Below are 24,381 nucleotides of genomic sequence, written 5' to 3'. Positions count from 1 at the left end.
AGGAACATTTAAATCTTAACATACATTGTAGATAAAACCAACTACCAAGTAGAAATTGAGAAAATACAGTGTAAAATCGTGACCGAGTGTTTAAAGTTTCTGCGCATAATACGTCTACATATCGAGGAAATAAACACATGGCACATAAAGAGAATTAAAATTAAAGCAAATCGTGAGTAACAACTTATCATAACGCATTTTTAACAGACCAATTGGCAAATGGCTAGCAAATGGGTAGCAGAGTAAGAAACATAGACCATCCCTTACAACGCCAATGCGCCCCCGACCTTGGAAGCTAAGATGTTATGTCATTTGTGCCTGTTTTAGTAGCAAATTGATATTAGAAAAAATTGTATACAATATGAAATATCTTGAAGGGTAATGTAAAACAAACATTGTTTTTTTTATATGGAATGAGTAGTTTAGTACCAAGTTTACCTTACAATTGCAAACACATATTACTCAATATATTTTTATATGAAATCTAAATAGACTTGTTATAAGTGTTTTTGAGTATTTTTCTATTCATTTTAATAAATTAAAAAAATGATAAAATAATAACTACAAAGATTCATTATCTTGCCCAACCCTAATTATGCGACATCAAAAATTCATTGAGCTTTCCCGTCAAGTCTCTTACATAACAATGAGTTTTTTGTCCTTTGGAATTTCGTACAGTAATAAAATTATATCATCTTCATTTAACTTAGTTCTGAGTGAATTATGAATTATCTGATATTTTATTTTCGGAGAGTGCCTTGCATAATATACTGATATAAGTGATTTCTGGCAGCGTAGAAGAGCTAAACCTATTCGTCCTGAGGGTGGGAGATATTTGTTAGATTAAACTAAATATTTACAAGAAGTATGTGCTACTCGTTCGACTCTAGTATATTTTAAAACATATAAATAGCAACAGAACCTCTTTATAGGACACCAATTAGGAACGGTTATTTTTCTTACAGATAAGTGAGGGTGAACATGCACAGGGGATTATATTGCTGAAAGAGCGGGAATGTGATACGAATCAAACGTATAGACGTAGTTAGTTGAGAGGTCTCCAGGTGCAGATGTTAGGTTAGGTTAGTCTTTTTCTGTATCCTTAAAATGTGCATGCAAAATTTCCTGATGAACAGTTCAGTACAGATTTGAAACGAAACAAACTGCATTTTACATTAATAATATTAGGCTTATTTAATAAATACTTTCATATAACTTATAAATTAAATTAAATACAAAGCCATTCGATGTCAATATATCTATATATTGAAATGAAAGACTGATTGACTCATCACTAGATCTCCAAATCTATAACTTCGATTGAAAATTAGCATGATAACTCCTTTTGGGACGGAGACGTTCGCTGAGAGGATTTTTAGAGATTTCAACTTAAAGGGGTGCATGGTTGGTGTAACTGTACGGATTTTACTCGTATGAAAGCGTAAAGGTAGTATTGTAAGTAGGTAGTAGTTACTGTATACAGATTGGGACGTATCACGTACAAATACCGATATTCGGCTGAGGTGTCCTCTCTCAAATTACGCTTGGGACACAAATCGATACATACCACATATATGCTTCCGAGGCAGTGCAGTGTATAACTGCCAACTTCCAACTACGTACCGCTCTGAGAATTTCTTGACAAAGGAACACCTTTTGAATTTACTTTATTCACAAGTTTAATGCAAAACTACCAATTTTCCAATTACTTTAAAGCCGGATCCGGAATTTGAATTCAGAATCTCAGACCAATGTTATATTTAGCGCTATTTAATAATTACTAATTACTATTTATGCTATATTTTGCGCTATATTTAGTGCTGCTTCTACTATTTCGCAATACAGACACGCGAACGTGAGAGTGTTAGCCATCAAAATAAAAATATTTATTTTGGTTCGGTTAGTTCATAATACCGCCAACCCGCATTGGAGAAGCGTGGTGGAATATGCTCCAAACCTTCTCCTCAAAGGAGAGGAGGCCTTTATCCCAGCAGTGGGACATTTACGGGCTGCTAATGCTAGTTCATAATATAACTATTTGGTCAAATAAAATTCAATAAATTAAACTTTCAGCATATTTTTAATATACCTGCGTCTATATTCAGGAAAGTCTAAAACAAATTAATCTATAAATATTACTGATTGAAGCCGCTTAGTAAAAGGCTTAGCCGTTAATTGAATGGCTAATTAAGCTAGTGACATGTACAAAAAAAACAGAGCGGTTTTTATATTATCATTAGTTTTCTAAATTTTATGATGGGAATAACTATCTTATACTCTATCAAAATATCAATGAACTTTTTTTATGATATCGGTAGACAGACGAGCAAATGGGCTACCAGTTTGTGAGTGGTCACCACCGCTCATAGAAAATGGCACTGTAAGAAATATTAAACATTAACTATATCACCAATGCGCCACCAACTTTGGGAACTAAGATGTTATGTCCCTTATGCCTTTAATTACGCTAGCTCATTCGCCCTACAAACCGGAATACAGCAATACTAAGTACTGCTGTTTAGCGGTAGAATATCTGATGAGTGGGTGGTACCTACCCAAATGAGCTTGCACAAAGCCCTACCACCAAGTGAACCATCGTAACGTGTTTATAAGTTATAATTCATGTATAATTTGAAGAATAAATGTTCTTTCAGATAAGTTTTACCTGACCGACCATTTCTCACGAAGCGGACCACTAACAATGCAGTTTTATGCTCGTTTAAGACACTACAAGATATTTTCCAAGAAGACAGAGTCTTCGCGTATTATTTTACCCGTAATTACGCAAACATCTTATATATATAGTTATCACAGGTAACAAAAATAGATTTCCTTTGAATTTCCCCTTATAAAAGACTTATTTTGACATTTAATATTAAATTCCTCCAAATAATCTTTGATAACAAGTGTTATCAATTAACACTTCCGGCCCTACATATACGGCTAGTTCGGGTACATCTTGACGATTATTTAATAAGTATAGATTAAAACTTTTGTTCTACGATTTAATTAGTAATTTCATAATCAAATAAATAGTTGATTCGTATTTCATGTTTTATTCTATTCATTAATGGCGCCTTCCGCTTGTCAGCTTCCGGCGCAATTAATAATTAGGCATATTTTTATTTATATTTTCTCAAATTATGTCGATTAATTAATGCTACAATGATTTTGTTTTATTATGTATAATGTAAGGATTAAGCTACTAGAATCTTATTTTACTGCTCCGGCTTGGTATAATCTCTGCTGCTTATCAACTTCCGGTGTAATATATTAATCTTTAATATTTAATGTTACATAATCGGGTATTATTAAATAATATTTTATTTATTATTAATCATTGGTATTATTTAATCATTAGAATAATTAAGATAAACAATGTTTAATATTATCTTTTAGTTTGTGAATTTAGTGTTAAATTAAGACGTTTTAGTTTAAACATAGCCAGTTGGAATATATCGGGCATTGGTATGGTAACCGTTCTATCGAGCATTACAAGTGTTTCTTTATATAACGTTTCGTCTTTTTCGCCGCCACCCTGATAACCCACCTTCTATACAAGATTCAACAATGAAATGTCAAATTGTCAAAACGAAACAGAGTCTGGCCACATTTTATAAGGAATGTCGAAATTTATTCATAAGAAAGAAAAAAAAGAGCATGAAAATTCTGAAATTAAATATGTACGTATATTTCATAGACTTATTTTTCTTACTATAAAACATAAGCATAACTATTTACTGTGGTATATTCGTTAAATAACGAGCAGAGGTAAAGTGAGATTACTTATACTGGATAGATCGCGGCTCAAATCCGGCGTGTATCACTGCATTTATGTGTGCTTAAAATAACATATTAGGGAAACCTGCATGTGTATGCGGATCATGTGGGAGACATGACCTTGACATGACACTTCAATTTCAGCGAGTTAATTCTTCGCGCGATGACGGTGAATTTTGTTATCTGGCAAATTTCCCGATTTAATTAAATATAAGTAGGTCGTTATACCTTAAATTCAATCCGGCAATAAAAAATAGCCGACTAACAACAGACAAAAAATAAATTAAAAAACGCTAGTTTAAAACAAAGGATACTTGTGGAAATCAAACCCTATTATTGAAATTTTGCATACAGCGGATAAAGTTTTCATACATACTTTTGAAATGAATAGCATGACTTATTCATAGTGGAAAATGTAGTATATATTTTATGAACTATTTATATTTTTAATAAGAAAAGCATCTCCGATAACGCGAAGATTTATTTTTTATTACCTTCTTTTGCGGTCCCTAAAAATTTGCCGCACTGGGCACTAGCCGCAAGCAGCCCTAGTGTTAATCCAGTAATGCGAACTTCTGTATGAACCTTTATCTTAGACCAACCAATTTGATAGAGATAGAGAGATACCGCCCATTCTACAGCCGGTATTATTGTGGTATTATTAGAAAGTCGAGTGACCATGTTTACAGGCACAAGGGACATTTTCAAAGTGGGCCAATTCCCACTAAATAAGGAATGTTTAATATTTCTGACTGCGCCAAAATGATCGGTAGTGACAACTTGCCATAATATTGACAATTTGACAATCCTCATATACACTACAAATTTAAAAAAAATCGTTAAAGGAAATCAACTTTATTCATGTACTCAAAAAGTTTACAAGCTCGTTAAGATACAGCAACTTTAACTTTTAATTAATAAATCTTTAAATGATAATGCAACTTCCTTAAAAGTACGGCTCAAGAAAGTTTATTTTAAATATGTTTTTAGCTTCAGGTTCGTTGGAGCTCCAAACTAACTTTATTAAATTAATTATTGTTATAATTACACTAGTTTGAATAAATAGATAATGTATCTATATGTATATATATTTGTCTGAATGAATGTTTTAAAATTAGTTTTGGGCACAACTGTACCACAGTATAGAGACTCTGTGCTCCAAGTCTATTTTAGTCGTAGACAAGTTGTTAGGCAAGACGCAGTTCATGCAATTTAGCATGTTTCAACAAGAATGTGGGAGTTCCGAACTAGTTTGGCGTGAAACACGTGAAATGGTTCCATTTGAGAGATTACATTGATTCTTTTCTCGCTAAACGTTACCGGAAATACTAGAGAAGATATATGTTAACCTTCATCATAATATATTTATAACATTTCCTCTTCTTCTCCAAACTAAAAAAATGTATTACAAGTAATAGAATAAAAATTTAAAGTAGGGGTACCTTCTGAATTTGTTATTGTTACATTTTTTCCTGAGTTATCTAGCACATTTTTTTATTTACATTGGAATATTAAGTAAAACAATAGTAATGGATAACTTCCAACTTATTTTTGCAAAATATATTTTTTAATATTTTTCAAAAATTGTTGTACGTGATCGATAATCCCGACGCACCCTTTAGTCGCCTAATAAATCTGTGCGGGACGATATGTTGACACTTTCTCCGAAAGCACAGGGCGCAGGCGGTGTCCGGGTGCTACATATTTATTGGTGATGCCCAATCAAGCAAGGTCGACGACGTATATCTCGGTTCCTCTTGGAGCAAACTTACACCGGCATCGCACACATACAACTGAGAGCGTGCACAGAAACTAAATAAAGACTATTACAGATAGCTTAAAGAAAGTTTTATCAGTTATGTTGTAAGTTTAATAATTAGTTATAAGCATTTTATTTATAACGGTATATAGTAAAATTCGTTAATAATTAAATTTGTATTTGAAAACCTTAATTTAAATTAGTGTTGGAAATCTACTGCAAATTGAAAATCTACATTTAATACCGAGATGCCCCAGTGGTTAGAACGCGTGCACCTTAACCGATGATTGCGGGTTCATACTCAGGCCACCACTGAATTTTCATGTGTTTAATTTGTGTTTATAATTCAACTCGAGCAATTTCGTTGAAATTAGACACATGTAAAACCTACATGTGTCTAATTTCAACGAAATTCTGCCACACGTGTATTCCTTCAACCACCATTAGAGCAGCGTGGTGGAATATGCTCTAGATCTTATCCTCAGACGGAGATTAGGCCTTAGTCCAGCAGTGGGAAATTTACAGGTTAAGCATTTAGGCTGTAATAGAAAATATTTAATATATTTAATCATTTCATAAACAAATTTAAACATAATACAATTGTCCCCAAAATTTTTTACTTTAATTATTTTAACGGCAAAATTATTTCAATTTAATTTTAAATTAAAATACTAAGCAATACAAACGAGTTAAAAATATTTTAACAACGCCATCTATGAACAATAACAAGTACTTATTATACAAAAGAAGAATTCAAATTGTTTCATCCACTTAAGGATAGATGGCGATGAATACTATAATAATTAAATGAAAAAGTTATAACCAATACAAACAAAATTACTAAATAAATAAATCCAATCTCCAATGCAATGAAAACTATCATGGAATAGATACACAGGGCCGGACATGGCCAAAAGTACTCGAGTGACTATTATAATTATTGAACATATATATTTTTTTAGCACATTGATCTCAAAAATAGCGAGAAGTTTTAGAGATTTTCTCAGGAAGATCCATTCTGTAAACATTTCCGAGTCCAGAGGATATGTAGAGTCGTAGAGAATTTTTTCCCGTTGCTTGACTACTTGCTCCAATTGTTTGATGCCGAGTCTTTTAGTATATAGGTACGACTAACTTTACTTGACTACATATACAGACAATACCTAGTCGATTAATTGAGCGGAAGGTTGAACTAGATATTAAAGCTTACATTTTTTAAATACATCTTAGATTGTTAGCAGGTTGTGTAATGAGAGAACTTAACAAATGGATAATTGAATAGGTGGCTGGGTAGATAGATAAAATGGATATATAGGGGAGAAGTGCGTAAAGAGTATTTATTGCCTCATCGTAGCTTGGCATCTCGCAAAATACTCTAATAGTGTACCTATTGTTTGTGTTTTGTAGTACCTATACAGGTATTTTCAGGATTTATTTAGTATTTTTTATTGATTTGTCTTGATCACTGGATCACGCTGTTATTATTTCCTATATAATCAAAAGATGATGCAACATATACACAGGTGTACTTCATATATTGCGTCATTTAGCTGATATTACTTGTAAATATGTACATAATTCAATCTAAACTTGTTCTAATATGTATACTTCTTTCGCTCTCATTATTATTCTAATAGTTCTATCTCGCTCTTTTCCTGGGATAAATGGTACCTTTTCGGTGTAGCTCGGTTGTCAAAAGGGCTGCCAGTCCGTCTGGTTTTCCCACTATTCGTCTAAATTAATTTTAAATTGAAATTATACATAAAGTATCACATATATTTTTTAACTATTTCAAAACGTTGATGAATACATTACGTATGTTGAAATAAGCTGCCTTTATGCCGTTATTATTTTACAAGTATATATTTGAGCATATATTTAAGCTGAAATTAATATAAATACATCATGCAAACCTAAACGTCTATTTATGTTATTGGTATTACTGATTCTAATATTTATTAGTTTTATTTCTCAGTAACCTTGTTTTTATTAATCGTTTAAAGGTTAATTCTGACGCTGGTCGAATCTACTGACTGCATTAAGGCGAGCCGTTATGAAATTACAAAACCCGTAAATGTTATGATTTTAATCCATAATAAGATGGCTTACAGAAAAGCTACATATAATTCAAATGGGCAATATTATATTACGCAAGAACTAACCAATTTTGTTACTTCTATTTCCATTATAATGATTTATCAAAAATAATTTGAATAATGGTGGAAAATTTGTAACATATTTTTTTTAGTTTCCAACACATGTGAATAATGTGGTAACCCTGTATTATACTGCTAAATGCTAAGGCTAACCACTATGACATTATTTGTGTCGATCGTCGAAGTCAAGTTGACTTGTAGACTGTATCTACACGTGTGTCTATGTGTCTTAAACTAGTAGTGAACTACTAGTGACACTAGTAGTACTTTTAGAAGTACGAGTAGCAACGAAGTTTACCTGATTGTGCCATACAAAATCGTGAATAAATACGAAAAAAGTATGTTTTAACAAATAGGTACTTACTCAAAGTAACCTAAAACGTAATTGAAATAATTATAAGTATTTATTATAATTGGATTTTAAACTGCCACGTTAGATTTTAAACAGCTAACAATACTTTTACTTCGACCTGAAAGAAAAATAAACTGCTGAAATTCAAAGGTAATATTGGCGTGATTAATTGATATAATTTTAATTTATTCCGTAGGAACCGGCAAAAAAAAGGAAGCGAAGTGTAATTTAAAAATTATAATGTTTGGTTTAATATTATTTATATAATATTCAATTACTTTATTGATTTGGACTATATTTAATTTATAAAATGATTGCTGTTTTTTTTTGAACACGCAATAACCATTGAATATTTATATCATTATATTGAGCGCGTTTCAGAGCTTTTTGACTGTAACGTAACCACAGCAATGAGTGGCCGGGTCTGCTAGTTTCTAATAAAATCCACATTTATAAATACAAAATTGCACAGTGTATTTATTTAAAACTAAATCAATTATGTATTGGTAAGCAATAAGTGTTAAGTAAATTTTGATGAAATTGAAAAATATACATTAATGGAGCTATTTTGGTTACATCGTATAACTGCAAATATGTACATACAAACCATATTAATTTATATGTATTGGTACATATAAGTCAATGATTCACCCGGATATTTTCATTTTCCTACGTGTCCTTCATCCAGATGGTACGAAAAAATGCCGGCTTAGATATGCTTGTCTTACAAATCAATAATTTTTAACATTTACAATAGCAGATTACTACAAGCAATCGAAAAGTCATAAATATGTATAAATTATTTAAATATTTAAAACAAAAAATAAAAAAAATTTCGTCTTATAAATATTCATAAACACGTATTTATTCTGTCTTTAAACGAAATAAGGCATTTTTTCAATCTAAAATAAATACGGACTATTAAATATTTTATCAAAATATATAGAATATCAAATGAAAACGTTTAATTTCTTTCGTTTAATGTATTTTGAAATATCGTGCACTATCACGAAGTACATCAAATATTTAACTGTTACTTATCTATTTTAAGTAGAATTTTATATTTGTTTCGTGCTCAAGCTGTCCATTCCTGATGGAGAATATCCAACTGTGAAGGACATATTATAATGCAAGAGAAGGTTGGAGTACTTTATTTGCTACCTAGAAACTTCAGGCGCAGAAACAAATGCTTTGCCTACTTTTTCAGGCACGCTATGTATGTCATACGTTGCCAAAATTAAATATTTGGGGCTATTACTGAGAATTTCTTAACAGAAAGACCTACTAATTTCCGTACTGATGCTGGATTTGAATCCAGAATCTCGAGATCATCAGCCTTTATTTTCTATTGGCTAGCTTATACAGCTAAAAATATCCATATATTGTTATTATAAAACGATATCTAAGGCAATGTGGACGAGTCCAAATAAAAGTTATGTTTTTATGTCTATTGGACGATCATAACCAAAATAAATGACGCAATAATCACATTGTATGTTTATGCGAAGTTATAATAATCAAAGAATATATGAATAAATACGATGAACTTCATTTTGCTTAAATAATTAATATTCAATTAACTTTTCAGAAAATGTGTGGAATTTGGGCAACATTTGGAACTGAGGGAGGTCTCAGCGCCACCTGCCTTAAATGTTTTTCCGCAATAGTACACCGCGGACCGGACGCATGGCGAATAGAGCAAGACGCAAGAGAACCTCTCGCTACACTTGGTTTCCAAAGACTCGCTATTGTTGATGGTCTACATGGTATGCAACCTATGCGATTACATCGTTACCCTCGAATAACTCTCATTTGTAACGGTGAAATATACAACTACAAACGACTTCAAGATCAATACAATTTCCCATATGAAACAAACTGCGACGTGGAGGCCATTATTCACTGTTACGAAAACTTTGGCATTTCTGATGCCGTTAAAAAACTTGATGGTGTATTCGCATTTTGTTTGGTCGATGGTGAAAAAAGAAAAATTTTCATTTCTAGGGATCCATACGGTGTCAGACCCCTATTTAAGTTACAAGATGATGAAAATGGTTTTATGGCAATTTGTTCAGAAGCCAAAGGTTTGATTGGATTAAAACAAAAGGCAAGCGAAACGTCGACTTTAGGTCAATTTCCTCCAGGGCATTTAGAAGAATGGGATATGTTAGAGGGAGGTAAAGTTAAACTTAACAAAACTGAACAGTATTTTACGCCTGGTACTGCACCTCGCTTTTTACCGTTCGTATCTGAAGAAGAAATCTCAGAGTTAAGTGTTTATGAAAAAACTGCTTATTTATTAGAAGCAGCTTGTAAGAAAAGATTAATGTCCGATAGACGGATAGGATGTCTTCTTAGTGGAGGTTTAGATTCATCACTTATTACGGCTTTAGTAGTAAAGTTAGCCAAAATACACAAACTGCCATATAAAATACAAACATTTGCGATAGGCATGGGAGATTCTCCTGATCTTATCGCTGCTCGCACAGTTGCAGAATACCTTGGAACCGAACATCATGAAGTCAAATTTGATGAAAATGATGTAAAACAAGAATTAGATAATGTAATATATCATTTAGAATCATACGATATTACAACTATACGAGCTAGCTTACCGATGTATCTTCTTGCAAAGTACATTAAAGAAAACACAGACACTACGGTCGTATTTAGTGGTGAAGGGGCAGATGAAGTAGCTCAAGGGTACATTTACTTTAGAGATGCTCCAGATACTAAAGCTGCTCACGATGAAAGTATACGTCTGCTTTCAGATATATATTTATACGATGGATTAAGAGCAGATCGAACAACAAGTGCATTTAGCTTGGAACTTCGAGTACCATTCTTAGATATTCAGTTTACTAACCACTATCTTAATATCGAACCTTCTTTACGCCAGCCTCAAAACGGCGTGGAAAAGCATTTACTCCGTAACAGTTTTGCCAAGAGTGGCCTGTTACCGGACACAATTTTATTCAGACATAAAGAAGCATTTAGTGACGGCGTCGCTTCTGTGAAAAAGTCCTTATTCACAACGATTGATGAAATAATTAGAGAAAGATTGCCAAATGAAATTCCTTGCTATCCCGGAGTTCAACCCAACACTCCTGAATCTAAGTATTACCGATACATATTTGAAAAATCTTTTTCGGGTCAACATAACTTTACACCATATTACTGGATGCCCAAATGGGTCCAAGTGTCGGATCCATCGGCAAGATTTATAAAGCATTATGCAGCTTTATAATAATATTATGCTATTATATCAAAATGTAGATGAAATTTTATTCGAGTGTGAAATTTAATTATGATTTTCAAATACATAGTTTTTGCTGTTGTTTTTATTATTTTATTATGAAAAAATCGACATATGTTACATTTCTTTGTCATATTGCAAAACAAGGATTCCATTGCGTATATAATTAATTAAAGTAATAAACAAAAGAAGGGATTATTGATTATAAATGTCACAATTTCTTAAAGGTGGTCTAATAGAATTAATAAAGTTGGACATGCAATGGCAGTTGTTATAAATAGGCGCCGTTTCAGGAGTTTCTTCTTTATACTCTAAGTAAGCCATTGGCTCTTTTCTCATGCTAATATCTTGATCTTCAACATTAGCATTTGATACTTCAGAACCAACTTTATCTAATGCAACGGCATTATGACTGAGCTCACATTGTTTTGTATCTGAAGTAGATTTCTCAGCAACGTTATACGCTTTCTCGGTTGATTTGTCACAACTAAACATTTCTGTCTTGGTTTCAATTTCCTCATCTTTAAAAATCTTAACATCTTTTTGACGACTTAAATTTAAGGCCATATAACACCCCGGACAGAGAGTGTTGTGTAGAGATGGGACTTGATGAAATTTTTGAGCTGATACAGCTCTAGATATTTCTTTGACAAAACATTGTTCTGTCACTTGATTTTGCTTGTCATGGTAATCTATAATATTTTCCAATGATTTTTCGTAACCTTTACAAATTTTACAATTACATATGTTTTTAGCTAATAATTGTTTTAAGTAACGCAGCTCTTCTGGCTCAAGTATGCAGCTGGAATTTGGTATTATTTTCCACATTATGTCGGCCACATCACTTGCAAAATGAAATTGATAAATAATTGTCCATTATTAGAATTATTGTTACTGCATTTTAATTACCTTCACCAGATCGTTTAATACATATTTACTTTCAAACTGACGTGTGCATACAGAGTACAAAAATATTTCAAAAGTTCAAATACAGTTTAAATAAAAAAATATTACAATTATCTGGACTTTTCACATAGTGTTTCTTAAATCAATTTTATGAGACAATTGCACATGGCTTAACAATAAAAACAAAAGTATTAGCCATGAATTATTACAATGTAGTATGCAGTACAATTCTACATATATTTATCAATCGCTACTACGTAAGCCATAGTAGGTAATTCATTTAATCTTAGATTTTCCAGAAAGAAGTAATATATTTACAAGGGATAACGCACGGCGATTTGGTAACGATTAGGAGAACTCACCAAATGTTCTTGGTACAAAAAGTGGTGCAGCAGTGATGTCACCAATTCTCTTACTTACATTTTTGACATACCGTATACTTTTTCTAAGTTTCGCGATATAATTATATTGTCAAAACTAAGTCAACATTTAAATTCTCAATATATTGTAAATTTAAAGAACGGTCACAATTATATTATAATATATAATGCTGTACCTATGCATGCCTTACGAACTCCTTACATGTAGATATAATGTCATTCCTTACGAATATCTATTTGTTTAAAAAGGATAATCCAAAAAGTTTTCGCTAATTACCAAAAATGACACGATTAAAGCTTCAAGTTTTTGGAACTACAAGTAAGTAAATAAAATTAATGTCAAGTAATTGACTAGGTTATTCAAGATTTTTCATAATAAATATGTAATATATAAATCAAAAAAATTCAGTTACCAAAAAAAACATTATCTGCAGTAAAAATATAGCATGAAAAAAACTAAAGGAAATAAAAAAGGAACTTCAGTACATTTAACTTCCAAGGCACTGCATTTTGCTTCATATATGAGACTAAATATAATTATTTTTTTTAGCATTAACTATATTTACTTACGTCAAATTTTAAAGCACTTCTCAACACTTAAATAATTTCAGTCTATAATTTTATTACAATAATTCATATTTATTTGTAGCCATTTTGCGACTGTAGACAGTGCAAGTGCAAGAATTGTCCGGACATAAAAGATCTACTTTCGACGTCGCTCCATGGAAAATCAAAAAATATAAAAAATAAATCTAAGGCAACATTTTCTAAAGATGTAAAGGCTAATCAATGTTCCAGTAACGAAGTGGAACATTTTATGACTTTAGTGAAGAATGATGATGATTGCAATTGCGAAGTAGTGGTGCGTGCACTTCGTTCTAACGTACATTTAAATCTTGATTTGTCAGAACAAAGAGCGAAATATTCTAAAACTAATGATTGATAAATAATAAACACTTGCTTTGCTGGCCTATTACTTTATTTATCATATAATGATATTCAAACACTAAATAAATATATTTAATTTTATAAGTGTTGATTTTACTATGGTTGTATCTCGGTAAAAAAGTTTTGCATTAATTAATTGATTTATTATTAACCACAGTAATCTAATTCAAGGTTCTTTTCGAATACAAACTTTATTCCTCCATATTATTTTGTTCTACTGTTTTAATATTTTGCAATGCCTTAATTTTTTCACTAAAATAATTCCAATATTTGGATCTTATTTTATCATACTTAGTGGCCAGGGCTTGACATAGGTCGATTGCTCTTTCGGAATTATACACGCAGCTCGTCTCGCCTTTCTTGAGATTTTCCTCACAGATATCAATAATGAACGCAAGTAAATATGGTGACCGACATTTATTTTTATAAAGTTCCTCACAAAACGATGTCACAACTGCATTACCACTCATTCCTCGCTTATCGTGAAGCAAAACTCCTCGTAAATAATTCCAAGCACTTTCATTGTTTTTAACAAACTTGATCTTTTCTAAGGCGTAGCATATTTCCTTCTGAACATTATAATCGGACCAGCCGAGGTGGTTGTTCATAATGAAGTAACGCTGATTCCATGCAGAATTATTTCGGACATCTTCATTAATTAAAGTATCCACAAAGTCCATCTCCTTATCAAAGAGTCTGAAACGTATGAGTTTTTTTATTTCTATTTAAAATTAAAATTATAAAGGCAAAAAAATCCTTACTTTTATATTGCATAATAAAGAAAACTTGTTTAATAATATTAAATTTTGGCATGAGTTTTATAAAATTCTTTAACAATATTTTCAGTTTATTTTAAATTGAACCTAATTGTTCTAAAAAAAGCATATATTTGCAAATCCAACATTAATATCATAGACTTTTAAACCGATGAGGTGAGAATGTTTGTTTAATTTTTGTGTTATTGTGGTAAGAATCGACTATACATGTCCTCTAAGGCATTAGAATGTAAACACTGCCAACCACTAAACTAGGAATTAGTATTTATTTGACACAAAACAAAAAAAAATTCGCTACTTTGACTTATATATATGATACATATATATTTAGGCAATGGAGGATCTACATTCTACATCCTTGAGCTAGCCCCTAAATAAGGAAGCACTGAAGTCATTTTACTTCATATTTTCACTATGAGTATTTCACAAAGATGTATATAAGTACTTAGTGAAAAATTAAACACTAACCCAAACGTCTTTATAGCCCATTGTCTGTGTTGCCAAGCATGGTAATTTTTAGGGTCCTGTTGAAGAGCATCACCAGTTACTTCCAACTCTAGAGATGGATCTTGAAGCCACTCGATTAGGACCCTTCTATGATGCCATACCTATAAAACAATTAACATACTGTATGAAATCCTAGGAAAGAAGTAATATGATATTGTAAGAATAAGAGCTAAACCACTTTACCATCTGAATATGGAAAGGTAAGTTTTTTTGGGAAAACCGAGAGGTGAGGATTTTCTTTACATATTTAAACACAATTAATGGTATAAAGGTGAAAGAAACCTAATGATATACTAATAATACACTATCAATGTGTATCTCAATTATATTAAAAATGTGAACATGAAAATATAAATTTTCTTAAGACTTACCTGATAATTTTTTGGCGACTGTTTGATAACAGCTTCCACATATTCTAATTCCGTTTTCAGATCAGTGCCTAATGCTTGAAGAAGATCTCTCCTGTAATTTTTTTTTATTGTAACATTACATAAAATGGAAATAATTATTATTACTATCCAGTAGTTATTAAAATTTAATAATGTGTATAAACAATATTTATGGTTATGTATTTACATATAATTATTTATTTTCAATTGTCAATTATAATTTATAAAATTACCTATATTGCCACACTGTATAATTTGCTGGATTGAATTCAACAGCATCCTTAGTAAGTAGCAATGCCCTTTCAGATTTTTCATTGGTCTTTAATATTGCTCTGAAGTAGTCATATACATCTTCAACTGAAATTAAAAGGTTAAACTAAGATTATTATCATTAGCAACATGCTAATAATTGCAAATTTTTTCATGTCATGTTACAAAATGTCAAATATTTAAAAGAGCTTATGTAGTAAAGTAATTTAACAAGATATTTTAGAACCATCTACATTGAGACTTAATGATCAGTCATAATATAGGCAAACAAAGCTCAGAGCTTCATAATACTATGTACCAGTAAGAAGTGAACCAGTGTAATTAAGAGGCGAGATGGCACAGGGGTTAGAATGTGTGCATCTTGACCAACAACTGAGGTTTCAAGTCCAAGCAAGTACTGCTGAATTCCATATGCTTGATTTGTGATTATAATTCATCTCTTACATGTTGGTAAAGGATATAATCAAGGTGAAATCTATGTGTGGATGATTTGAATCTTTCAATGAAATTCAGTCACATATGTATCCACCAATTTTAATAAGCGTATGGTGGTGGAATTAGCTGAAAACTCAAAGGAACCCTTCCTTTGAGGTTTGCAGTTCCTTTGAGGCCTGAGTCCAGTAGTGGGGCATTAACAGGCTACTATAATGAAGTACTACTTTACAGCGTAAGTAAAAACACCCTGCATATAACATCTGACAATTTCAAGGTTAACAGTGTATTAATGGAATGGATATAAGCAAAGGTTTCTTTAGTGATTATTATACAATATCAAGGGAAATATTACAGTACAAAGTACAATTATGTAAATTATTTTTTGTATATACAGACTAATTGTCTGGCTTTCTTTAATGAATAAAAATGATGATATGCCATATGGGGACTTAAAGAAGTCGCAAATGTGGCCACTATGGCCATTAGTTAAAGCTCTAAGCTTGATGATGATGTATTTGACTTACATTTTTCAGAGTGGGCAATGACAACTACAGGTGCTGGACCATCATCCTCTGGTATTGGAGTCACATCACTCCAATCTGGCCTATCTTTATAGAAAATCCAAGATGCATCACTGTCTCCACTCTCAGACATAATTTATTCAAAGAAATGTTCCAACTTTATAATTAATGTCTTATGTATTCAGATTTTTGTCAAAGTTAATAATCAAAGTAAGTTTATAATCAGCTGTCGTATTTCTATAGCAAGGCGACAAGAGCCATAAATACACACTATCTAGGTCGACAGTCTTAATTTGTTTGCTTCTAGCTTTATTTATATATTTGATAGTAGTATAACACTGATAATTTACATGTGATATTAAATTTTATTAGTTACGGCCTGCTACAGAAGTACACAACAGCAAAATTAAATAAATAACATTATGTCTACACCTACAGTCGGTCTGAAAAATGTATATTATACAATACATACATACTCTTAAACTGTCACTACTGTCAATACATTGTGACAACTACTATTAATAATCTGTGGACACCGGGCTATACTTTTAAATAGATATGATTGAGCTATTAAAATGTATTCGCATTTATATCTTGAGTGTATTGGAATAATTTATTGAATAAGTAACGAGAGTATATAAAAGAAAAATTAAATAAATATAACATTAAATTTCAAACAAACGGATTGGGTGGAACTGGTTTAAAATTCAGTGAAAAATGATAGAGCTTTGTACTAGCCCGTCTGAGTAGGTAGTAGTAGAGTAGTTAGTACCCATTTATAATAAATTTTACTGCCAATCAGTAATACTTAGTATTGTTGTTCCGATTTGAAGAGTGAAAATCTTAGATCCTAAGTTGATGGAGCTTTGTAATCTAATATCTATGAGTGGTCTGACAACATACTATGAGGATGATACATACCCATTGCAAATCCTCCTACCGATTTCATTAAAAAAAGAAAAGATTTGATTCACATAATTATAAACAATTGGAATTAAAAAGAAACTTTTAAAATAGTTCGTTTATATATTATCTAATATTTTTAAATTACAAACAAAAATAACTAATTACAAATTATTAAAACGTATCTATAAAGTATAAAATGAGTTTTTGTACAGACAATTTATACCTATTTATCTCCTAAAGTCAAGTTAGGTTTCTAAAAATTTATCTACCCACCTACCGATGTTGATATGACTCTCAGTAAATTTCAGCTACTTTCACAGTATAAATAATATATAATATATTACGGTATTGTGCTTTGGGGTAACGCAGTCGCTATCCACAATATATTTGCGCTGAAGAAAAGGGCTATCAATAACATAGCTGAAAAAAATATAAATGATTTTGTGAGAAAATGAGATACTCATACCATGCCCTTGTACCAAAAACCAATTAGTCGACTGCCAAGAGTCAGAAACTCTTTTGTTGGGCAATGGATACGGTTCTACAATAGGATCCGAGAAAGCGTAAAAAATTACTCTGTTACCAAATTAAAAAAAAGTTAAAGAACACTTGTATGCGAAAGGTATTATACAATTAGTAAGTTCATGATTCATGATAGTACACCTTGGAAATAAAACGATCACCTCGTGGCTATTTAATATATGTAAATAATAATCACAAATTGACAAAAAAAAACGTCTTTTTGCCAGTTCTTTTTAGGTTAAGGTATTTTCTTTTCCGAACCGGTGGTAGTATTTAATTTGACAATAAGTTAGTGTAATGCTTCTATATTGAGTTTGATTTGATGTATATTTATAATATTACTACTTTTTATATATATTCTTTAATTTTATTTATTTATTTTTACAATATTATTACTAAAATACGAGTATTAAAATAACTCGAATAATAAAAATAATTAAAGGGTAATCTTGATCTCGTGGGAAACATCAAATATATAGCATATTATGTATATAAAATAAATATATTCAGAATTCAAGACGTGAAAAAGCAATCTTCTCATCATAATATCTACCGATAGTAAGTTCATGGTGAATTTCTAAACATAGAAATCTTAATGTAGAAATTTATACATACATAAATCTGAATAGTTTGTTTTTTGAACGAGCTTATTTCAGAATCTACACTTTTGAATAGAGAGCCCATGCATCAAATCAATGAAAAAACGCAGCGCCGAGCAGTTAGTTAATAATAAATGTATTAACACACAAGTTCTGTTTTGATTAACTTCAAAATAAAAGAGAGATTACATTGATATATTGTTTTAATATTTAATTAAAATAAATTATATTAAAAACTATCAGATAACAAACAAAGGAATCCTTAATTAGTCACAAAACAAAAATAACAAGACAAAATAACATTATATGGAACTTGTAATGCTCATTTTGCATGATTAATTACCATCCGTAAGCCAGGCCAAGTCCATTGGTATATGTCATGTGTGAAACAGCAGGTGCAGCAGAGAAAGCCACGCCCAAAAGACCAGTCGTCACCTGAAATTAAGCAATTTGAACAATTTACAAAATATTAAACATACACCATAACATTTGAAAACAACATATATCTATATTAAAATAATGCTTTATTGCGAATTGCTTGCTTGTGCTAAGCTTATACACAGCTATTGAATTCGCGGTAGGTAGGTACGAGGATTGGGTAAAAAAAAATGAACGGGCTTTTCTTACAAAAATATCTCATTAACAGTCTGATAGCAGTGTTATGCAAAGCTGTTCCTCCAGAATCTTGGTCTTTCCGCGATCCTTTCGGATAGTTGTACCTTCAGACTAAAATATTTTTTGCGTGTGTACCTGTTCATTTTCATAGACAAATTTGAATGCGATGTTATTTCCTGTATCATTATTGTTACTCAATTGCAAAAGTAAAGTTTAATCAAGTCGTTTCATACCGCGCACGAAGTGTTTGCGATCGGTGACTATGCCACTATAATTATAGCTATATCTATTTATTCACCATTAATATTTAAAGCATATTAAATTGGTTATGAAGATTTAGTAAGAGAACAATGCAAACTGTTAATAATCTATTTTGTTAAAAAGAAATAATTTATTTCGATAAAAATACAAAATACTCGTTAGTAAAAAATATTGTATTGATTCAACTTACTCTAGGTGCTGGTAGTGGTGCGCCAACTAAGGGTGAAGCTATGCCGTGGTAAGTTGGAGCGATAGCGATGCCCGGATTGCTTACACGTACATCCGCTTTGCGCACACTCGAAAATGGAGTATCTACGGCCTTGGTGTAGGTCGACACCTAATAAGTTTTATATAAAATGTATTTATTTTTATATACAGGAAGACTAACTGACTCTGTATTATTATCACTTATGAGTTCCTGGTCTCGTTTAGATACTATTTACACTATATACAGGTAATCAATACTGAATTCTTCGGCATAGTCTTAGTTCTTTAACATAGCTTTATGGCGCACTGTCAAATCAAATCAAATACCATGAGATTTAGACAGAGAATTTTACTACTTTTTACGAATTTTTGTATCCCTGACAGACTCATGCAAAGTGAAATATAGCCAAACCGTCTATCAATAGACGACGTAAGCGCCTCAACATCAAGAGCATTCTTTACAGGGTTGGTAGACAATCAGCTGTAGTAATAAACTGCCAAAAAATGTCTTCAAACAAAAACTATAAATAAGTAAATATAATACTTAGGTAGGTATATCACATTGAAAACAGACCTGCCCCAAGTTAAACGGTGATCTCAATATATTAGAATGTTGTGTAGCAATAGCCGGTTGAGCTGGATATGAGCTGTAAGGATTCCAGCCGCCATAGGCATAAGAACCGTAATAACTGGCAGGTGCAATCAGCCCTCCGGCCTGAACAGCCGTTGCCACATACGCTAACAATAATACCTAGGAAACATGGAAAGTAATATTCGTTAATATCCCATTACTGGACTAAAGGCTCTCTCCTCTTGATTGTTTGTTAAAGGTTTGAGGCTTATTCCACCACGTGCTCCAATGCGGTATACCCATGTGACAGAATTTTATCAAACACATGCATGCTTCCTCCTGATCACGAAAGCATATATAAATACAAATTAATAACACGAAAATTCAGTGTTTTATAATTTAATACAATAATATTTGTTACATCGTTTAACAACATATCGAATAATTGGATACTATTTCAAATTATTGGAATTGGAAATAAAATCGTAAAATAAACGGATGCGTGGTGCTTAACCTTTTTCTACTAGGTAATACTAAACTTATTCCTTTGCCTTTTGTAATTATTAAAAAAAGTTATCAAGCTTACCTTTAACATCATTGTTAAGGTTTCTGAACTTCGATGTGATATGGTTTTCAAACGGACCCGTGTCGCCTTTTATATCAATGTCTGACAACTTAATATATTAAAGGGCATGTGTTTGAATACGCATAAAACGTATATTACGAATATTGAGTTTCGGAAAAAGCGTATGCAGGTGTTGTAAAACAAGGACAAAACGTTTGTTTGGTCTAGATTTTAATGTTACTCAGTGAGAGATATGAGATACATATTAATAACTGTTGCGAATTTATAATACTGCATGTCCATGTTTATTTATTGTGTTAAGTGAATTGCGATATTAATCAATGTTTATAATTAATACTATTAAATGAGGATTGGGGACGAGACGTTTTTGAATGTAGCTTCGGTTACATTTTTTCTCTCTTAGACCTATTGTATTGTTTAAATGACATTCTAATTATCTTGTTATTATTCTACTAGTAGGCGCTGCGGCACATCAACATATATACCGTTTTCGTTCCGATGGAACGATATAAATAGTTATGTGCTGCAAACAACAATATTGGTATATGCAGACCTAGTCAGACCTAATCTATCGATTTGCTAGTTAATAAATCCATCCATCAGTCCATCTTAAAGGGGAGTAACAATAGGCTAACGTACAGACTAAATTTACATTGGTAATAACTAATTATAGAAGAAAATACTTAGACAATAATTATAGAAAATTATTACTCATATAGTTACAGTAAACAATCCCGATCTTCACTTTAAATATATTTTGTTTGTATCTTTATAAAATAAATTTAATCATTTTAATTACTTTATATGGTTATCATTGAAGAATAAATTACCTTTTAATTCCAAGTTTATAAAACATGGAATAGCTTAAATATTTTTTGTGCGTTTCAAAATTCCTTATCTTTACATAGTATAAAGGAAAGTCGCTTACCGATGTCCGTATGTGTATGCTTAGATCTTTAAAATTACACAACGGATTTTTTTAATAGATAAATTGATTCAAGGGGTTTTTATGTATAATACGTGCACAATATACCTAGTAGAGAAATACTTATTTAGAGGTTTCTAAAGTGATGTCGTAAATAAACATATGTAATGCGCTTACATTATATAATCAAAATAATGTACTACAGTATTGTACACCTTAAAAAGGTATTCAAAAAAGTCTATCTCTTAGGGATAACCCATAATAACCATTTTTTATCATTTTCTTTTGATATGCGGGAGATAAGTCTTATTTTCGAAGCGATTTGAAGCAATAGGTACAGCATTAATCCTTATCCGAATAAGTACCTTAAATATATTGTGCATTTAATATACTTAGATCAATATGGCCCTTTACAACATGTAATTTAAATTAATATTTTTGAAGATATATCAGATTTAAAACCCAGGAACATAGCGGTTTGTATTGTCTTATCTAATGACTGAAAAACTGTAAACGTTGTAAATCAGTAGTCAGTCAGTCAGTAGTAGTCGGTAGTATATTTAGTATGAGCATTGCACCCGTGCGAAGCGGGGCGGGTCCTAATAAAATTATAAAAAATATTTCGTTTCACAAGATAAAAATAAATAAATTAGATATTTATCTAAATTAAACTCGTGTATCTTTCAGTTTTTATTAATATATAAAGTAGCTTAACAAATATGTAGTAGCATATTTGTTAAGAATACGTCAAATGAATAAAAAGTGGTAAAATGTCTATGCTTACTGTCGTTGATTAGGTTCCAAGTTTTAAATTAAAATTAATAGTATATCTATGAAATTTCTTTTAAAACATTTGGTAATTTTTTTTTTCGACTGTTCGAATTACCTTTTATATGGCTGTTTCTGTGACCTTGGAAAATCTAAATTACACCTTATTATAGCACTAATACTTGACAATTTAACAAAGATACTACATCAAATCGGGGCAATACCGGAGACAAAACACTTTTTGACCAACCCAAAATACAAATTCAAATACCGAGATCTCGCCATGGTTCGTTTGTAACGTCGATCTGTACAAAGACTTCGACATTGATTGGATTGCCCAGTACCTCAAAATACTCTCTACGGCGTATTTTGAGAAAGCCATAGAACACAGTGATCTGTTGATAGGCACAGCCATGCTCCTACAACTCCTTCAGAGGAAATTTTCCGAACAGACTCAGGCGTTCTATGCACGTTCTAAACGATAAAGACGATGGTATTACTACCGTAAAGGAGTCCTTCATAGGGAAAACTACATACCACACACCTACTCCGTTTCCGCCGGTGAAAACGAGGTCCAAAAAACCCAATTATTAGAAAACAATACTCGAACAAACAGCGCTATCACCCCACCAACTAAGTCCTAAGCCGAGGTGCGATCTCATGGGAGACACCCTCAGAATGAACGTCACTCGGAGCCCGAGGGGGCGCATACTTCAAGGCTACGTCTAGTACTCGCCTTCACTTCCAATGACGCTGTAAAGGTCAGTAGAGCCATTAACAAAACACAAACAGTTACAAAATAAAAAATAAAAAAGCCGTCTCGTTCAAGAAGTGGATTGAAATATATCCTCAATCGTGCTGTGGGATTCCAACGATATATTGTTACAAATTTAAGATAGTATTCTTCGAAGACAAAAAGTTATTTTTAGAGCTCCAATCATGATTTCAATGAAACTGCATGTAGCTTCTTGTTTCAAATAAAACAGTTCTTGTCAGAACTATTCAATGTTTCGAATGATGACGTTATATAATGCGGCATGTTTGTTTTGCTATAGGCGTAACGACGTACTTCTACATATGTATATATTACCTTAGTATATAAAATGTTTTATGCATTGCTAGTATGTCGTATGTATGTCGTGCTCTCTCAATATATTAGTATATATATATACTATGTAATAAGCATAATCAGTTGAATTGAATTGTTGGAAGAAATATTAAATTCAACTTGTGATTATCTAGATTCTAGATAGTAAAATATATTATATTAAGGGTTGTCACTTACTTAAATGTAGTAGATTATTATTCATAACTATAGAAAAAAGTCAAATGTAAGACATCCGGGGCTCCTTGATGACACCAGAATCATTTTAATTCAACTCTTACTTCCAAAATATTTGATTAATAGTATTAAAGCTAATAGCAACGAAACAAAAATGAAAATGTTCTGAACTGTTTTGTCAACCAGCCGATCACTGCGCCACTGAACGGGTCCAATCTTACATATTACATACTACATACACGATCAGAAGATTTATCAAAAGTCAAAAATTAAATATAAAAGCATTACAATTACTTATTGATTGTCAAGAAAAAAATTACTACCACTGTTTCGGAAAGAAACACCTCAAACCTGAGAACTGGCGAAAGAAATTCAGCGGGATATATATATATATTTGAAGCGTATCAAATAGCAGCCCTAGTAGTTACTACAAGTAACAATTACATTTGGGTCATGTTCATATAGACCTTAGTTTACATATACATATAATATGACATACTAATTCAAACAATCGCAAATTACTAGTTATATCGAACATTGCACTAATAAAATATATTTTATATGTAAAACTGGAAATTGGCCGTGTGTTTAATAATTTACCTTTCTATATTATCTACACTTAGGCATTTTTATTATAAATTCTCAAGGAACTTTGTTGTTGTTTGTTTGTTCGTCTGTCTGTTACGCTTCCAAAGCAACCGAAC

General features: G+C 31.6%; 4 protein-coding genes across 4 annotated transcripts; 1 reads left to right on the top strand and 3 right to left on the bottom strand.

The window, feature by feature from the left end:
* Nucleotides 1–7,878: 7,878 nt before the first annotated feature.
* Nucleotides 7,879–11,380, top strand: LOC125066951 (asparagine synthetase [glutamine-hydrolyzing]). Its single transcript, XM_047675288.1, has 2 exons — nt 7,879–8,197; nt 9,636–11,380. The coding sequence occupies exon 2, from the start codon at nt 9,639–9,641 to the stop codon at nt 11,292–11,294; it is 1,656 nt and encodes a 551-aa protein (XP_047531244.1). The 5' UTR covers nt 7,879–8,197; nt 9,636–9,638; the 3' UTR covers nt 11,295–11,380.
* Nucleotides 11,381–11,430: 50 nt separating this feature from the next.
* Nucleotides 11,431–12,247, bottom strand: LOC125066952. The gene has a single exon (XM_047675289.1). The coding sequence runs from the start codon at nt 12,129–12,131 to the stop codon at nt 11,499–11,501; it is 633 nt and encodes a 210-aa protein (XP_047531245.1). The 5' UTR covers nt 12,132–12,247; the 3' UTR covers nt 11,431–11,498.
* A 1,348-nt stretch (nt 12,248–13,595) lies between these two features.
* On the bottom strand, nt 13,596–16,892 carry LOC125066712 (protein farnesyltransferase/geranylgeranyltransferase type-1 subunit alpha). The gene is made up of 5 exons (XM_047674944.1): nt 16,439–16,892; nt 15,443–15,566; nt 15,192–15,282; nt 14,782–14,921; nt 13,596–14,233 (listed from the first exon to the last, which is right to left on the bottom strand). The coding sequence occupies exons 1-5, from the start codon at nt 16,566–16,568 to the stop codon at nt 13,729–13,731; spliced, it is 990 nt and encodes a 329-aa protein (XP_047530900.1). The 5' UTR covers nt 16,569–16,892; the 3' UTR covers nt 13,596–13,728.
* Nucleotides 16,893–18,787: 1,895 nt separating this feature from the next.
* LOC125066965 (cuticle protein 67-like) lies at nt 18,788–20,720 on the bottom strand. The gene is made up of 4 exons (XM_047675301.1): nt 20,703–20,720; nt 20,120–20,296; nt 19,529–19,675; nt 18,788–18,897 (listed from the first exon to the last, which is right to left on the bottom strand). Exons 1-4 carry the CDS (start codon nt 20,712–20,714, stop codon nt 18,802–18,804), a joined length of 432 nt encoding a protein of 143 aa, XP_047531257.1. The 5' UTR covers nt 20,715–20,720; the 3' UTR covers nt 18,788–18,801.
* Nucleotides 20,721–24,381: the final 3,661 nt, after the last annotated feature.

Source organism: Vanessa atalanta, chromosome 10, assembly GCF_905147765.1.
Source record: "Vanessa atalanta chromosome 10, ilVanAtal1.2, whole genome shotgun sequence".
In the NCBI taxonomy this organism is placed as follows: Eukaryota; Metazoa; Arthropoda; class Insecta; order Lepidoptera; family Nymphalidae; genus Vanessa; species Vanessa atalanta.
Note: the sequence above shows the minus strand (reverse complement) of the source record. Positions and strands in the feature narration are given on the sequence as shown.

Coding starts and splice junctions, on each gene's coding strand:
- LOC125066951 (XM_047675288.1), top strand. CDS start 9,639: ATGTGTGGAATTTGGGCAACATTTGGAACTGAGGGAGGTCTCAGCGCC.
- LOC125066952 (XM_047675289.1), bottom strand. CDS start 12,131: ATGTGGAAAATAATACCAAATTCCAGCTGCATACTTGAGCCAGAAGAG.
- LOC125066712 (XM_047674944.1), bottom strand. CDS start 16,568: ATGTCTGAGAGTGGAGACAGTGATGCATCTTGGATTTTCTATAAAGAT. Junction 15,567..16,438: donor CATTGCCCACTCTGAAAAAT/GTAAGTCAAATA, acceptor TTTTAATTTCAG/TTGAAGATGTATATGACTAC. Junction 15,283..15,442: donor TATACAGTGTGGCAATATAG/GTAATTTTATAA, acceptor AAAAAATTACAG/GAGAGATCTTCTTCAAGCAT.
- LOC125066965 (XM_047675301.1), bottom strand. Junction 19,676..20,119: donor CACCGTTTAACTTGGGGCAG/GTCTGTTTTCAA, acceptor AAAACTTATTAG/GTGTCGACCTACACCAAGGC. Junction 18,898..19,528: donor CACCACTACCAGCACCTAGA/GTAAGTTGAATC, acceptor GCTTAATTTCAG/GTGACGACTGGTCTTTTGGG.